The sequence below is a fragment of the Tenrec ecaudatus genome, chromosome 13, assembly GCF_050624435.1.
Source record: "Tenrec ecaudatus isolate mTenEca1 chromosome 13, mTenEca1.hap1, whole genome shotgun sequence".
In the NCBI taxonomy this organism is placed as follows: domain Eukaryota; kingdom Metazoa; phylum Chordata; class Mammalia; order Afrosoricida; family Tenrecidae; genus Tenrec; species Tenrec ecaudatus.
The window spans coordinates 69,921,590-69,939,953 of record NC_134542.1 but is presented as its reverse complement, the minus strand read 5'-3'; the positions used below and the strand labels follow the sequence as shown (position 1 = coordinate 69,939,953).

Sequence of the window (18,364 nt, the reverse complement as noted above, 5' to 3'; positions counted from 1 at the left end):
ATTTAAGGAGGTGGTACCCCCCTCCTGGTCTCACAACTGCATGACTGCTTCATAAACTATTCCCCTGGGCAGCTGACCACACTGGGTTAGGTCATATCATTCATGGGAGGACCCTGGTCCACCCAAATTGATATAAAGCCTAACTATCTCCTACTCCATCGACGAGCTGGATTGACACGGTGACTGTGACAATGGGCTCAGGCCTAGAGGCAGTTGTACGGATGGCACAGTTCTGTGCCATGTTTCGTTTTGTTGGGCAGAAGGTTGCTATGGGTAGGAGCCGACTCCCTAGCACCTAACAACAGCAGTGTCCTAGGTGAGGATATGTTTTGTGGTCATTTAGAATGGTTTTTCCTTCATTCTAACAAAGCAAGCCATGTCACTACAACTCAATAAAGCCATTAGAAATAACACATAAAAATGATTGTGAAAATGGTTTCTTTTTATGGATTCTGGTGTAAAATAGGTATCCCTGACTTCTACTGCCTGAGTCTCTCCCCATCTTTAAACCTTTGAGGCAGGTGGGACATTTTACAAACAAGAAGACGAAGACCTAAATTAGATATCTACTGAGCTGCGGATCTGGGACTCGAACTCACATTTCCTCCCACATGCCTGGCCTGATATCTCTTGGCAGCTTCCCCGATACTCCGATCTTTTAATAAATCATTTTGGGTCATCCTTTTGACATCTGCAATGTATAGAACCTCTCCTAATAAGAAGAAAACTTCCAGACTCGTGGAGCATTTTGAAACTCTCTGCCTCCGTGACCCATATACACTCTCATTTCCTGGCCCCTCCCTGTGCTGTGGAGTCTCCCAGCAGCTGTCCAGGATTATGCTTTTGTATAAGCAGTAGAAAACTTTCCCATCTCGCCTAAGGAATCCTGCCGTTAGGCGTTTCAAAGGGTCACAGCTCTTCTGGTTACACTCAATAAAAAAATTGGACATCAAATGTTCATGCTGATTCGTTCCTTTTAGTGGGACATGGAATGGAAAATTGTGCCACACGCGGTGGGTTAAGAGGGCACCGTCGGAGTCTGGTTATGCATCAGGAGAATGGATTAGGGATTGCATTGCTTTAGGCGAGAAGACGCGGTCAGTTTTCAGGACTGAGCTTCAGGCATTCAGGATATAAATTGGGTCCCTTATTAACTCTTAAGGAGCTGCGGCAACACAGTGGTTAAACAGTCGATGCTTAGCCGGGTCAGTGGTTCAAACCCACCCCCCGCTCAGTAGGAGAAAGATGTAGCGATCTACTGCCTTGATGGGTACAGCCTCGGCCCCCCGCGCTCCTCGGTGCTGTGGGTCCAAATCAGCTCGACGGCAATGCGCTATTAACTGTTGTTCCTTTCTCTTATGTCTTCCCTCCTCAGCCGCTCACAGCTGAGTTTCACTACTACTACCTCATGCAGCTGTCCTTCTACTGGTCTATGATGATTTCCCAGTTCACGGATATCAAAAGAAAGGTAAGAGTGGTTTGTCATAAACCTTGAGTGGTGGCTAACGTGTGTCTTGGTGGGTTTGGGTGGGTGGTGTTGAGACTCAGAGGCACCTCTGTCTCTGCAAAGCACTCGCTCAGCACTACTTTCTACATTATTACAGAGACTTGGATTGTTGCTTGGGCTGCGTTATATGTTGTTCTCATGGTCTCTTCACGTCTATCACACAAACAAACAAAGAAAACCATTGCTATTTCCTCCACAGGAATAAAAGTGTAGCAATGAATCCCAATTGTCATAATTTTCTCTCAGTCTGATCCAAAGTCCTTCTGTTCTAAAAACGAAATTAAGAAGGAGAAAAATTATTGGTAGCTCATGGAGGGAAAGTAAAATCTAAGTATTGCCAGACCCACTGAATGAAATTTCTCCCCATTTAAGGATTATCTAGGGTCAAAATATATCATGAAAAATGCAATAGTCTCTTAAAAAGCAAATAAACAAAAGCCTCCTTTTTCACATCCTCCACTTCATTGACTGAACTCTAGCGGAGAGCGTGCAGTTCAGCTCCTGTTCTATCAGCTTCTCAGCAGAATTGGCATTTTCTGGCCATTCCCTGCTCTTTTTATTTCCATAGTGCTGTTTTCTGCAGATTCCTCCATTTGGATCGCTCCTTCAAAGCTGTCTGTGCTGGCCAACACGTCAGCACCACATCCTCTCTATGTACCAGGGTCCGGGCCAGGATTTCTCAAAAGCAGTCTGTCTCCCTAGAAGACCGAGCTTCCTAGTTCAGATGCTCCCAAGCATAACCTATATGTCAATAGCTCCCAGGTGTTCCTCTTCTGCCCCACCTACTCTCCAAGCTCATGCTTTTACAAATCTAATAGCAAAATGTTATATCACCTGTGTGATACATCATTTAATTCTCAGAACGCTAAGATCTGCTTTACTCTTAGGTATGTACAGTGGTTACGTGTTGGGCTGCTAACTGCAAAGTCAGAAGTGTGAAACCATCAGCCTGCTCCGCGGGGTAAAGACGGGGTTTCTCTTCCCGTAGAGTTACAGTCTCCGGAGCTCACAGGAAGTTCCACCCTGTCCGATCGGGTCACTACGAGTTCCCATGGGCTCAGTGGAAGGGATCTTTTTGGCTTCTCATTTTATAACTGAGGAAAGTAAACTTTATGCATAAAGTGTGCCCAGCTGAGAGCATGCTCTTCCTGTAGTCGTCTTCCTTCCAGAAGCTTCCTAGGCAACGGCCATCTAAAGTAAGAAGAGGCCTCCTGCACTCTCTTCTTTCTCGTCCCTGCGTCTACTTCCTTAATATCACTGACACTGATTTAATCGGGTTCCTTTCCACTTTCAGAGCCCTGGTGGTTAGTGGGTTACGAATTGGGCTACTAACTGCAAGGTCAGCAGTTTGAAACCACCATCTGCTCAATGGGAGAAAGATGAGGCTTTTTACCCCTTATAAGTTTGCCGTCTCAGGAACCCAGAGGGGCAGTTCTTCCTTGCTTTATAGGGTCGCTATGAGTCAGAATTGACTCCCTGGTAGTGAGTTTGGGTTTGGGGTTTCCCATTCTGGCCACTCTATTACAAAAAACTCACGGCTATTGAGTCAATTGCGATGCATAATGGCCCTATTGTACAGGGTGCAACTGCCCCGTGGGCTTCTGGGCCTATAACTCTCTACGGGAGTAGAAAGTCTTGCCATTGTCTGCGGAGAACTGGTAGTTTTGAGCTGCTGGCTTGTCTCCAGCAGCCCCATATGTAGCCATTAAGTCTCTAGGGCTCTAGTCCATGACAACAGCCCCCTAAATGGTCTTCTTATTTAAATAGTCATTCTTGTTCATCGACCCCTTGATAGGAGTCCACTTGAGAAAAGTTATGTTTCTAGAAGCTTGAAAACAAAGCTCAAACTACTTGCAGAGATGTTGTAGACAATGCAGCTATGGTTAAAACACTTCTCTCTAACTGTACTTCTCATCCCTATATCCCCTCCCACACACACTTGCCCGAATGTCCCCATGCCTCATTTTCTTTTTTTTTACAAGACCCTCCCTTCCTGTAGCTAGAATATGAGGGAGTAGCCCCCCACACCAAAAAATATATGTATATATTAAAAAAAAACCTCCTGGGCGGAGCTTTCATAGTACACATTTTTCACGCTAGATGAGCATCAAGCAACTCACTCTGAGTTAGTGCACCCAGTGGCATCTCCTGGGGAGATTCTTTCTGGTCACAGTGAATTTTTCAGTCAAAGCAAGTTGCCGCAAACCATTTTTTGGTGATGGCTGATTTAAGAGAACTACATGTGGCTGTGAAATTTTGTTTCCTAATGGGGGAAAATGCCACAGAAACTGTTGTGATGTTGAACACAGCTTACAAGTACAGCGCTATGAGAAAAAAATCAAGTGTGTGAGTGGTTTTCTCACTTGATGTCAATTGATGACAAACCTCATTCTGGATGTCCACCAACTTCCTGAATGGACAAATGTTCACAAAATCTGTGTACTTTTGCTTGAAAACCGACAATAGGCCATTGGATAGATGGGGAGATTATCTGGACTAATCTGGAGCTTGGTTCAGCGAATTTTAATGGAAGATTTCGGAATGATAGAAGGGTTGCTGCGAAATTTGTGTCTTTGTTTCTGGACACCAGGAAGAGTGTCGAGTAGAAACATGCTGTGCGTTGAAAGAACAGCTCCAAAGCACCCAGACTTTTTCCCCAAGGTCATTACTGGTGAAAAGACATTCTTATGACCCAAAAGTAAACATCAATTAAGCCAGTGGAAGACACCATCAGCACTTCACTCAAAAAGAACTCGTCAAGTGAAATCAAACATCAAGATGATGCTCATTTGTGTGTGTGTGTGTGTGTGTGTGTGTGTGTACATGATAGTGCATTTGCAGGTCATTCCACCCGGTCAGACTGTTAATCAAGCTTTCTATTTAGAGATTCTGAAAAGATTGTGTAACAGTGTATGACAAAAAAAGGCCTGGTTTGTGGCAGATGGGGCACTGTTTTTGCCACCATCATTGTGCACCTGCTCATCTAGCCATCTCAGTGTGCCAGTTTGGGCTAAAAACATCATGCCTCTCTTTCCCCACACACCTTACACACCTGACCTTGCTCCATGAGACTTCTTTTGTTTCGGCGAATGAAGAGGGACATGAAAGGACAGTGATTTGACAATGTAGGAGAGGTGAAGAAAAAAAATGCGGGAGGTGCTGTCAGCCATCGAAACAGATGAGTTTGAAAATTGTTTCCAAGAATGGAATAGCAGATTTGACATAACATGGAGAGTACTTTGAAGGTGATAAGAGTTGTTTTGTTAAAAAATTTAAATACATAACTGAAAATAATTTCTGTTTGGGGGGGGTATACCCCTCATATACCTTACCTTCCCCTCTCACCAAACAAGACCTCCCTCTAAAGTAAACTCTTGTTGAAAACTTATTCAACTCCCTGAAGTTTTTAATCACACCTCCTCCTCTGCACTGAGCTTATAAGCACACCCCTAACTTTAACGTATTTTAGTGGTGTGATGACCTTCTTTTCCCCTTTACTGAACTTGGAGGGCGGAAAACAGGACATATTTATCTGAATATCCCTCATGACTTTCAATGTGTTTACTCATGGTGTGGATCCTGAGGTTTATTTTAATTTTTTAACTGTAATAAATCATTTTATGGGGGACTCTTACAACAATCCATATATCAATTTTTCTAGCACATTTGTACATATGTTGCCATCATCATTTCCAGAACATTTTCTTTCTACATGAGCTCTGGGAATCAGCTCCTCTTTCCCCCCCTCCCTCCCCCAGATCATGAGGTGTGGAGAGAATGAATAAATAGAATGCCGTCTGACTTCATGCTTGAAGCTAATGCTCTGCATGACGATGGTGTATAATACTGCAATGTATTGTGGGCCGTTGTCTACTTTTCCCAAATACATGCTTTCTGCCATGCTAGAGCACTGGCTTATAGCTGTGATCGTTCTTGACTTCCTAAAGGCAGATTATCAGAAGTGATTGTCCCCTCATAGGGGTGAGGCATAACTGGTAACTCCCTGACATTTCTCTTACCCATTGTAACCCCCATGCTGGGTTAGTTTCTTGAAACCCTTAATGATCCTTTCGTGAAGGTGTGCTACGTGTCTCCTCTGTCTTTATTTGTGCGGTCAGCACCTATAGACTCATCATCTTCTAGATGCCAGGCACTGTCCTAGCTTAACTATGCATCTCCTTCTCTTTGAAGAAGCACTTTGGTCAAGGAAAGGAGCCCTGGTGATACAGAGGCTACACACTGACCTGCTAACCTCAGGGTCACCAGATCGAAACTACTAGCCTCTCCTCAGGAGAAAGATGAGGCTTTCTACTTCCATAAGAGTTAGTCTCAGACACCCACAGGGCCCGTTCTGCCAGAGTCAGAATTGACTTGGGGGTAGTGAGTTTGGTTTGGCTTCTGTCAAAGAGGTCACAGAACAAGCAGGAAGGTTAGAGCACTTCCAGTGTTGTATTTGGGAAACATGATGCACCCCCACTAGTTCGTGTGACTTTCTTAAGCCTGTGCATTGTGAGACTGGATTAGCATCCAAGTATCTGAACACTGGTGTTCAGCATAGGAACAGTTCTTGCATTGCCTTGCGATGATCTGGAAACTGGTGTTGATAAGCCTTTGGTAGTACCTCGCCATCTTACTGAGTTCTCCTTTGCTTGGTTAGAATTAGAAGTGTCATCTTGCATCAAAGACACTACTGAAAACAGGGCCAACTATCCTTGGCTTTCCAAAGTGAGTCCCGGTGAGCTCTCACTGTACACAGCAGCCACGTCTCTCCCCTTGCTTGAGCTTTCTCATCATAGTGTCTCTTCAGTAGCCAACAGGGCTACGGAGTGTCTTCATTGCTTTCAGCCAATTACCATGATCAGAACTGTTATCATAATTGAATTGCTTCCAATTATGATTGTAAAATCCAGCATCGTTTTAAGCACCAAAGGCGGGGGGGGGAGGAATATGGTGAATGAGGGGAGCACATGATGGGGATGCATGCCCATCTGCAGACAACTCGACATCCCTTGCAGAGGAGTAGTGGGGAGGAGATGAGTCACTCAGGGTTCAGTGTAGCAACAATGAAACTCAAAACCTTCCTCTAGTTCTTAAACACTTCCTCTCCCCAACTATCATGATCCCAATTCTACCTTGCAAACCTGGTTAGACCAGAGGATGCACATCGGTACAGATGGGATAGGAAACACAGGGAATCTAGGACAGATGAACCCCTCAGGATCAGCGGTGACAGTGGCGATACCGGGAGGGAAGGGGGAGGAAAAAGGGGGAACCGATCACAGGGATCTATACATAACCTCCTCCCTGGGGGATGGGCAACAGGAAAGTGGGTGAAGGGAGATGCCAGGCAGTGTAAGATAAGATAAAATAATAACTTATAAATTATTAAGGGTTCATGAGGGAAGGGGGAGCGGGGAGGGAGGAGAAGGGAAAAAAGGAAAATGAGCTGATTCCAGGATTCCAAGCAGAAGGTGAATTTTGAGAATGATGAGGGCAACAAAATACATGTACTTTATACAATTGATGTGTATATGGATTGTGATAAGAGTTGTATGACACCCAATAAAATGATTTTTTTTTTAAAAATCCAGCATCAACGTAGAAAGTACCTATAAAAAAAGAGTAACTTTATAGCCAGATTGGTGGAATTTTCCCAGGCCTTGTACATATGGTTGGTGTTTAGGAATTAATTGTGCACATGTGTCTTCAACATCCAGAAACTTGTGTTAGACAGCTGACCTTTCTTTCGCCTTCGGTGGACACAGTACCTTTGTCCGTTTCTGACATCATTGGTTTGTTTTCGTTTCTCGCACAGATTGGGAATTCTGCCATCACTGGGGCTGCTTGTCACTCAGCACAGGTTTTAATAAGTAAGGTCTTTGACTCAGCTGCCCACTCTCATTAGTGAGCTGCAGCCATTGATTTCTCGTTCGCATCCTTACAACTGACACCATACGTCCTGGTGGTTCTTAGAGACTCCTGGCCGTTTGCGCTCCGTGTCATTTGATGGGGGAGCTAAGGACACACTGGGGTCACCTGTCTATTAACAACCCTGGGAATAGCCTTTGGAAGGCAGTTTGCAACTATTTTGTCAACAGGTGTCTTCGTAATTAGGAAGCAGGCTTAGTTAGCAGTTCCATTATAGAAGCCGTGGCGTGAACTTGGCAGTCAGTCCACACCATCAATCCTCTCTGAGGGCTAGACCAGCAGGCCCCCGAACAGTAACGCAATCTGGAGTTTAAACACAAGTGAAGAGGCTTTCGTCCTGCGATGGCAGGGCTCGGGCTCCCCACTGGCTCGTTCCAAGGCTGGTACTTGGTTGGTCGGTGAGTTAGAAATACTGTTCATCTTCCTGGAGGAGGGAGATGAGCTGAGAGAGTCCTTTGGGATCATGGATTTATAATTTAGATATTCTAACAGCTGTTAAAAAGTTATGTAAACATCGTTGGGGGTTTTCCTTCCTTCTCGCTCTTCGTTTGCTCCCTCTGTCTCCCCCTCCTTTTCTTTTGTCCCTTCCTACTTTTGCAAAAAGGAATTCTTAAAATATTAGAACAACAGAGTCAGTATTCAGCATTGTCTAAAACAGTTTTCTTTTAATTTCCCAAGGTTTGCTTTTGGTTAAAATGCTGTCCTGGAGCACCTGTTCCCCATGCGTATTTCCCTTGCACATCTACATTTTTCAAGGGAAGCTAATAAATATTATCATGGTAGAGCTCAGAACAGCTTGCTTGCGTCTAAACCCTGTGTCTTTTTAACTGCTGCTGCTTGGCTGGAAGGCCTGGGCCCTTGGCCAGAGAGTTCTGTTCCTGTTCAGAATCCTTCACAGGGAATTATCCAGGGCAGAGTTCCAGGGCCCGGCTGGTGGAGTCAACCTGTTGCTCTTTTGGTTGGAGACCTGAGAGAAACACTACATCTTGTACAAAATTCCTGGCAGAGAGAGGTCCGATGATTAATTCTGCAAGAAACTCATGGATGGGCTTGCTTTCTGCTAACTCTTTGCAGAGAATAGCCACTGTCCGCAGCAAGAGTGCTTGAGCTGCCTTTTAACACCTACCCGGCTCTTTTCTCCTCTCATTAACTGGAGATCAGCAATCGTGTACGTAAAACCACCGTCTAGTGTGATACTTACGTTAGGCTGGGTTTTCTAGAGAAACAAAACCACTGACACGCATACGTGGATAAGAAAACACTTTATATTAGCAAAGAAATTTCTATCAAGGAAACAGTCCAAGTCAGGTCCATGGGTCAGATGCTAGCTGGAGGCTCCTTCAGACTCACACAGCTGCCAGCTGTGAACACAGGAAAGCAAAATGGGAAGCTGAGCTATCATAGGCTGCTGGGTGCAGAGTCCCGTGGATCCAAGGTATGGGGGCATGGCAGGGTGCTGGCAGCTCCTAGGCTTGATAGGCCACCAGCCCCAGAAGCAGGAAGGAGAGGGACAAGAGAGAGATACCAATTCTCTGTAGAGTCTCTTATAAAAAGCCACATGCCCCAAGAGACATCTCATTAGGTCATGACCTGATTGATAGATTGAACTCCACCCATATCTTCTTACAGGTGCACCAGTGGACAGAAAAACCTAGGCGACCCAATACTTGACATCTTCTAGATACTTTAGAATTTACAGCAGTGTCTGGCATATAGGCAGTCTTTGTTGATTCAAAACCTCGTGGCCAAATAACATTGGAAAAATATTTAGAGGTCACCGAATTTTCTTTCTGGTCAAGTCAACTTTAAGAAATAATAATGGAGAGGAACCAACATACGGTTGGCAACCTACTTTTTTTCCAGATGAGGAATCATTTTTAAACCACCAACTATGTATCTATCACCTGCGTGCATTAGCAGAACGTCATTCAAACATCAAAGAAAAGGCATCTTGGGATCGAAGTCAACCCTTTGGATTCGTTTTTTTTTTTTTTCAATAAAATGATTAGTCTGGTCTTAGTATTCTCAATGTTGTCTCTTACTGGGACCAAAGAGATGGCTGTGGGTTTGGTGTAAGGTTCCCAGGGAAACATGGTTTCCAGTAGCATGGCTTCGAAGTTAAAGGCATAGGATCTTAATTTACTTGCCCAGCTTTACTCTTGATTTGAAGTGGCTTTGAGCATGTTGCTTTGCCTGTCTGTGTCTTGGTGTGTTGATCTAAAGAATGGTGTTCCCATAACCTTCCTCGTGATTGTGTGGCGAGAGTAAATGGATCACACATATATGCGGAACAGAGCCTGGGGCATAATAAGAACCCCAGTAAATATTCATTATTACCGTTATCACTGACTCACCAAATGTTGCCAACTCTGTTCACTCGGACACACATGAAGGCTTGTACTTCCCAGCTACATCCCGCCTGTGAAGGAGTGGAGCCATGTGACTGACCCCACCTCGCTGTCACCCTGAGCTGACAGAAAGAGTAGAACTGCCCCTGTGGGTTTTTGAGACCGTAAGTCTTTATAGAAAGAGAAAGTTCCCGCTTTCTCCCACAATTAGTGGTTTCAAACTGATGACCTTGTGCTTATCAACTCAATGTGAAACCCATCATGCCACGAGGGCCATGTGACTATTGTGCTCTAAACTTCAATCCTTTAGGGCAGGATCCTCAGACGTTTTAAACGGGGGCCAGTTCACTGTCCCTCAGACCCGTTGGAGGGCCGGACTATAGTTTAAAAAAAAAAAACTATGAGCAAATTCCTATGCACACTGCACATACCTTATTTTGAAGTAAAAAAACAAACGGGGCAAAAAACCCCGGCGGGCTGGATAAATGCCCTCGACAGGCTGCGGTTTGAGGACGCCTGTTTCAGGACATGGGCTCTTCCATCAGTCTGGGTCTCTGACTGGTAATTATGCAATAGTTCAGAAATAAACTTTTAAAACTTATCATTTTAAGACTTTTGTTCTTGAAGCATAAATTGGCTTACCCTGTCTGAAACAGCTAAAGGAATATTTGGAAATAAGTTGTCTAGGCCCACAGTTCTCAACAATAGTCATTGGAGCCCCTTTGGAAGAAGCGCAACGTAAGAACCATTTCCATAATAATCCTAAGATGCCACTTGCCCTTTTAACGGCATTAACGCTTGCGTGGATGTTATAAACAGCAGAGTGTCCCTCGGAAAATCACACATCAGGAAAACCACCTTTGCAGAGGAATCAGTGTCAGAGTAAAGCATTCGATCCTGGGATATCACAACACACCAGACAAGGGTCAGAATCTCCAACCATAGCACTGTCTCTTCAGGAAGGACCCTCATGACACATGGATGCGTCCTCAGAAGTTTATGTCCAAACACAAGCTCACAAGCCATCCTTTTTTTTAATGTGAATGATGCACTTGCAGCCTTGGAAGCTCCGCAGCATCTCGGCCGAGAGAAAAGGAACCTGAGGACAGCCCTCTCAGGAGTCACTGCCAGGAACTTGAAGCTGGCTCTGTCAAGTAGCACTTGAAATGCTGTCACGCAGCTACCAGCCTTCACCTGCAGGCTGCCGAGCCTGTGGAAACAGAATTGGAGTTCTTATTAAAAGGTATTTTAGATAACAGAATATTTCAAACAGCTGTCCCCCACCATCACCCCCCCACACATACACACACAACACAGCAGTAGGCAGAACTGCTGGCAGTAGGCCCCAATGATTAAAAAAAAACAACTCAGCAATAAATCTCACTAGAGACCACTATTATTTAGAAATCAAGACAAGATTTATACAAAGTAAGAAATACCATGCCATCAGGAATGGGAGGATAATGGGGGAGGGACCACAAACTAGATAGCACCTGCATGCTAATTTTGGTGAAGAAAATGGCAATAGAGAACATGGCACAATGCGATTGAGGCAGAAGACAGAGGTATGCAAGAATACAGGACGACAAGAGATACTTTGTGGTCTAAAATCAAGAAAGGGGTGCACCCAAGCTGTATCCTTTCACCATACTTATTCAGTCCTCTGAGCACATCCAAGCTAGACTATGTGAAGATCACAGGACTGGTGGAAGAGTTAACAACCAGAAATGTGTAGGTGACACAGTTTTGCTTGCTGCAAGTGAAGAGATCTCGAATCACTTCTGATGAAGGTCAAAGATAGTCTACAGCCTTACACATGGATTATGCTTCAACATAAAGCAAACATCTTTACAACTGGGCCAATAAGCAACATTATGCAAACGATGATTAAATTGAAGTTGTCAATGATTTAATTTTACTTAAATCCACAATCAATGCCCATGGAAACAACATTCAAGAAATTGAATAATGTATTGCATTGTACAAATCTGTCACTTAAAAAAAAAGTTTCTTTAAGTGTAAAAAAGTGAAGGTATCACTTTGAGGATACAGTACATCTGGGCCAAGCCGTGGGACGTTCAGTTGCCTAAGATGCACGGGGAAGCTTGCCAGTGAATAAGGAAACCTACAGTGAAAACAATACCTTTGGATTATGGCATTGACCAAGAACATAGACTATCTCTGGCTCTGGCCAGTGCTCACCCTCATGAGGAGATCACTGAAGATTTGGGCGCTATTGCAATTTGTGGTGAAGAAATTGGATTAGTATCTGGGGTATTAAAGGATTTTCTCAAAACAAGTTGCCATCTAATTGAGACGCCAGCTAACTCTGCACAGAAGAAGCACATCAGCCTGTGTGACTAAATTACAGTGGAACCCTGGACTTCGACAGCAATCTGTTCTAGAAGGAGCGTCGAGATAGGATGCGGTCGAGCTCCAAATCAATTTTTCCTATAAGAAATAACTGAAAACGGAATAATCTGTTCTTGACCAACAAATTTTTACCCTAATGTTTCATACAAAACATTACACAGGAATTTCAAACTAAATAAATTCAGAGTTAAATAATAGAATTTATGAGCCTCTAATAAAATGATTTTTTTTAAAAAGCATTTTTAACAACTACAGTATGGCCCCATACCTTGAGATGGATGAGGATCTGGATCTGTGGACACGGATGTGGAGAGGAGGGATGGAGAGAGAGTCATTGTTTGGAAGGAGAATCCCCTTCCATAAAATCAACTGGTAGCTGCTTTTCAGGAGTTTTTCCCCTTCTTTGCCTTTTTTCGCTAGGACCTGGCTGGCTTTCTCTTAAAAAAAAAAAAAAAAAAAAAAAAGATCTGTCTAATGTGGTCAGCTATTGGCATTTCCTTAACTGTTTTCTAAAAGGCTTCACTAAATTATCATCAGCAATATCAATAACATGTTTAACCAGTTCCTTATCATGATGATTCTGTTGAAAAAACTCTTTTTAGGACCCATGAGTTTTATCTAAAAACAGTACAAAAAGCCACAAAAACTAAGAGAATTACAGCAAAACACTTGAACACAGCTGCAAAAAGTTTAAACAACACGGACTGAGAACACCAACTAACACCGAGTGACTGAAACATGAACTGCTTGTTTATAAAAATCACGTGCGTCGGGTCAGGTTCCGATGTTTTGTTCGAGCTCCGATGTAACATTTTCTCCACCTTTCGCATCAAAATCCAGGTGGGAACTCCACGGGTGACAGAGCAGAACCATGCTCCACAGGCTCCTCAAGCGGATTTCTTGGCAGCAGATGCACACTTTTCCATTTTCAGCACTTAACCATTTACATTGCCCAGGAACTCCAATAAGGGGTTAAGAGACCAAATAGTTTGAGAACTGCTGGTCTAGCTTTCTTTGAAGTCTTTCTTAAGAGCCTGACTCCCAGAGAGCACTCCTACCATCCATATGCTTTCTTTGCTGGAGACGCTAAGATCACAGAGGGTACCATCTGTTAGCTGAGGAAGGATGGGGGATGATTTAGAGTTCTTACTCTATAATGTCAGGACTACTACTTAGAGGCGCAGTCAAGGCAGTCACTTGACCTTGCTTTCACAGGGCTGCAAGCCTGTTCTTTTGTGTGACCACAAGAGTTGGAATAGTGTATTAGTCTAGGTAGACTAGAGAAACAGCCTCATAGACCCTCATATGCGTTCAAGAGAGAGCTTTGTATACAAGAGCAATTGAATATTGAGAAAACATCCCAGCCCAGCCCAGAGCAAATCCATAATTCCGAGATTAGCCCATATGTCCAATACCAATGTATTAATTCCTCTTCAGACTCATGCAACACACGCACTGACACCAAACGCAGGGAGATCACAGGCCAGTGGGTGGAAAGTCTTGTGGCTCCATTGGTGGTAGAAGCGTCTCAACCTTGCCAGGGGTCTCCGCATGGTTCATCCAGCTCCGGGGCTCTAGCATATCTCCTTGTGTCTTCTCAATAGGAGTGTCTCACAGGGACATTGTCCACCTTAGCAACATTCTTACTTTACAGCTCAGGCTTCTTCCAAGGCAGATATTGCTGACTCTTCAGCCTCTGTCCTGCCTCTTTCTCACAACTGAAGATTCACAGGGAAGAAGAGACCGTTCCTTTTCGTCAGCTATTTCTGGGATGACAGCACTTCAACTCAGCACTTGTGTGCAGGCAGCTGGGGTGACCATAGAATAGAATTGTCTGGGAAAGGATTACGATATTTTATTCAAATATTGACTCAACTATTGATGTCCTCCCGCATTCAAATTCCCATGCGCCCTGCCAAGGAGAGGCCTATAGCATTTTTATGTCCTGGAGAGCAGCGACCAGCCAGGGCATCCCCCGGAGGCAGTGCAGGGGCACAGACTGCTGTTCCGGGTGGGGTGCAAGCATCGGTGTTGTCTTACAAAGACCCACACCGCAGGGCCGAGCCATGCTGGACTCTGCGGCTTCAAGCCGAGGACTTCAGGAGTGCCACTTTCTCTGGGAAGGTACCCTTCGATTGGGAGGTTCAGCCATTCCACTTCCTGGGGAGAGTGTCTCTCAAGTCTTCCTAAGTGCTTGGGAGATACTCCAGTCTTCCCGGATTCATAAATACCCTGTTTCTTTCCCCCTGCCTGTAAATGAACTCACTCCCACCACCTTCCCGTTGGCCTCCCAGGAAGAGGTTCCCTTTTCCCTCTAAGGTAATCCTTGCTCTATTGCTCTAGCGCCCCTTCTGGAGCCTCTCTGGGGTTCTAAGGACGAGACCTTGTTCTGTTGACCTCTGTTGTTCGGCATTATCAAGGCAGGGCTGACTCACCCGGGAGCATTGCTGATCCTACACCATCCTCATGACAGGTCCTGCAGCTCCCTGGGTCACGGTGCCGACTCATCTCCTCTGGGAGGCTCCCCAAATGTTGCTGTTTGTTAGCCCCTCACTCACATGGATTTTCCTTCCTTTTGGGGGGTAGTGACAGTGACTTTAAAGAAGCGAAATGTATTTCCCCATAGTTTTACAGGCTAAAAGTCCAGACCAGGGCGTTGCTTATCTTGAAGCCTTCCTTGGCCATAGCCCCAGTCATCCCTTGGCCCTTGGCTTGTCACTTGGTTCCCTCCCTTGTGTGGGTCTCACGCCGTGTTTTCTCTCGATTGTTCCCTTCCCTACCTGTTCATGCTCGTGCAGATAGCTCCACGTTTGAAACATAAATGTAACAGGATGCTCACTCAGCAATAAATCTTCTTCGAGCTATCAATCCCCAATACCTCCTTCCTTCTTAGCCAGCTCCTGGAAAGAGAGAATGCCGTCGCCTTGCCTCTGTCCCCCTTCATCACTCCGTCTTTCACCAGACCTTGCTTGGTGAGCAGCAACCCGTCCTGGGTATTAGCAGCATTAGCTCTGGACTCACCCCAAGCTGGCCCCAGACTGGGCTCTAGCCCGTCCTCACTGCGTGGCTTAGGGAAAACTGTGTTGCATTTAGCAACTCAATGTTTATATAAATCCAAGTTCATAAAAGCTCTTGCTTTTTAAGGTGGTTGTTAACAACGCATCACAGCGCCTAACGCATCACTGTGTTTTTACACAAATAATGTGGATGTTATGCTGGAATGGTTTTCCTCCTTGCCATCATCTCCTCCAATTACATGTGGGAGTGTGTCATGGACTTGAACACATCATTTGCATAGAAATGTGGTATGCGCCCCATCGAGGCTGGCTAGCACCCTCTCTGTAGACCTCACCCAGCATTGCTTACAGGACATTTCCTGTGCTCCAAACTGAATGAGGTGCCCGGACCTTCATAGAGCTCGGAAGCTATTGGAAGAGACACAAGAAAAGCAAGCCAACAATTACACAGTGTGATGAGTTTTTAATAACAACAATACTTGTTTATATTTTATGTAAGCAATGTACTTCTATTCTGAGCCCTAAGCACTATGCATAATAGCTTATCTAATCCTCAGGAAGCAATAGTGTATGTATGTGCCCTATTAAATCAACAGTCTGCACAGGAAACTCTGGAAGCTCTGTGGGGACCAAACCAACTGTCATCAGTTGAGGCAATTCTAACTGATACCATGCCTCTGGGACCCAGAAGAACTGCCCTCTATGGTTTCTGAGACTGTAGCTCTTTAACAAGGGCACACAGGCTCTTCTTTCTCCTGCAGAGTGGCTGGGGTACAATATGGGCGCTTAGCAGCCTGGGACCACCAGGGCTCCTGCTACGAGGATAGACTAGGGTCACCAGAATGACCTCTTTTTGTAGCTCTGGGAAGGCTTTCTCAAAGAGTAACACATAATCATACCAAGCAACAGGTATGAGCAAGAAATACTCACTGTGCCTGTACAACTCAGGAATACTTGCGATAACTTTTGAGTGTACTTATGACTTTAGGCGCCCCGGAGACATGGGGATGAAAGCACTCAGATGCCCACTGAGGACTCTGTGGTCGAAACTCTCCAGCTGCTCTACAGGAGCAAAGACCTGGTGACCTGCTCCCATGAAGAACGCTCATGGGCGCTCTCTCTTCCCATCTCTGGCGCTCCCAGAGCAGCAGGCATTGGTGCACACATGGCCAAGACCAAGAAGAACCACACCACACACACACAGAGTCCAAAAATGGCATCAAGACACCCCACTCACAACACTCTGAATCTCTTAAGGGGATGAACCCCAAGTTCCTGAGGAACATGTGGGTTGCCACCAAGAAATACAAGAAGGCCTGAAGAAAATGCAGATCAACAACAACAAAGCCATGGATGCTCATATCGAGGCTTTCAAGGATCTTGTGAAGCCCAAGGAGGTCAAGGTTAAGATCCCATTGAGCGTCAACTGCAAGCTCAGTCAACTGGCCTACATTGCCCATCCCAAGCTTGGCAAGCGGACTAGGGCACATATTGCCAAGGGTCTGAGGCTCTGCTGGCCCAAGGCCAAGGCGACGGCACAAAGTAGACCTGATACTCGAGCCAATGCTTCTGCTCCAGCTCCAGCTCCCAAAGGCTTCCAGACACCCACAAAGCAGAGTTCTCCATCTGACGATGGGGTGTTGGTATGAGTCCTGGGCTGCCAACTGTGTGGAGTCGGTGCCCTCCTGTGCTGTTTGTACAAAGAAACCTAAGACGGGCAAAGAAAGAGAGAGGAAGGCCTGTGGGACAGTTGGACTCTATCCTATAGGGTCAATCTGAGTAGCAAGGGATCACCTGTATGACATTTGATTTGGGTTTTGATTTTTCTAAGAGCTTATCGAAGTTGAAAGTTAGCTGGCAAATGAAAGCACAGGTAGAGTTCACCAGGTCGTCAAGGTGGAGTGAGACTTGGAGAAAAACGGGGAAGAAAGCAGAAACACTTCAACCAGAAGATGCTGCATGGCTTGGGGGGTGAGGGGAGGGACAAAGAACAAGCTTGGTGAGTGGCAAGAGTTCATAGTCTGAGTGGTGGGTGGTTAGAGAGCTCAAATAGCTGAGGAACAAGGAGGTAGAAGGGACCACATGCGGCTGATGATGACAAGCATGCCCCTGAAACCCCTTCTGACAATGTAGGGACCCATCCTCACTTGGTTGACCTGAAGACTTTATCTATCTCCATCTAAGACACAAAACGAAATCCTTGGCGGTCACTGGCACCTTGGGTCTTAAACACCTTGGCAGTCAGAGTGGGGGTGATGGTGTTGAGACCTGGGATCGTTCTGATCGTAGTTCATCACAGATTGGCCCTTACTGCTCATTCTGATGCTTTCCACATAAAGGGCTTACCTGAGCTCATGAAGTGACTGAATATGGACTATTGCTGAGTCACAGGAATCAACATCAACTGTCTCCAGTGATTATTGCTTAAGAAGAAAAAGCGGGGGATCGGGGGTGGGGTAAAGTCTGTGACCCATTGCATCCCTCCAGAGGCGTGTGTCCTGTCTATTAGAATGTCTCAGGAGTGGTCCTCCAGCATTAAAGGTTGTATGTAGCATCCCTGGGACAAGGGGAATTTAAACAGAGGTCAGGGAGTGTACTCAAGGCCCGAGAGTCCATGGGCTTGTGATTTGGCAAAACCTGTAGCCATGAAGAACTTGCCAAGGCCCAAAGCTCAGTGGGGTGAGGCGAGCGAGACAAAGACGTGCAAATGTGATCCAGAGAAAGCTCTACCTCTTTGGGAGCAGAACGCATTTACAGAGTGTGCTGTTGATGGCGAGATGCAGGGAACGCGCCAAGGCGGACTCGGGGCAGCAGTCCAAGCTGCAGGCACTGGCCCGGCACCCTGGAAGGAAATCAATGGCACTATCTTACTGCTTTCTGTTGGACACATAAAATTTTATTGCATCTTTTCCGCAGTAATAAAATCAATGAGAGATTAAATATTAACTAAATCGTTCACAGTTTTTGTATGAGATTTCGTACCGTGCATAGGCCACAGGAGAAAGATTGAGTATACCCTGCCTCTGCGGCAGTTCTTCAGTTCATTTATCTTTGTCCCCAGAAGTCATAAATGTTGCATTCAAGCAGAGCATGTTTGCTGTAGAAGCTGGTAGAGGAACACCTTGCTTTGCCTGACTTTTCCTTTTTTGGCTTTTCAAATTATTATGAATGTTTTGGTATTTATCATGAGA

The 18,364-nt window shown here is 45.2% G+C and overlaps 1 protein-coding gene across 1 annotated transcript in view; it reads left to right on the top strand.

Annotated features, from left to right (window-relative positions):
- The window catches only part of CERS6 (ceramide synthase 6), a 351,849-nt gene that overhangs the window by 259,106 nt on the left and 74,379 nt on the right, over nt 1-18,364 (top strand). Inside the window, exon 6 of the mRNA XM_075529473.1 lies at nt 1,376-1,468. Within this exon, the coding sequence (XP_075385588.1) occupies nt 1,376-1,468 (93 nt within the window). The remainder of the gene's footprint in view (nt 1-1,375; nt 1,469-18,364) is intronic.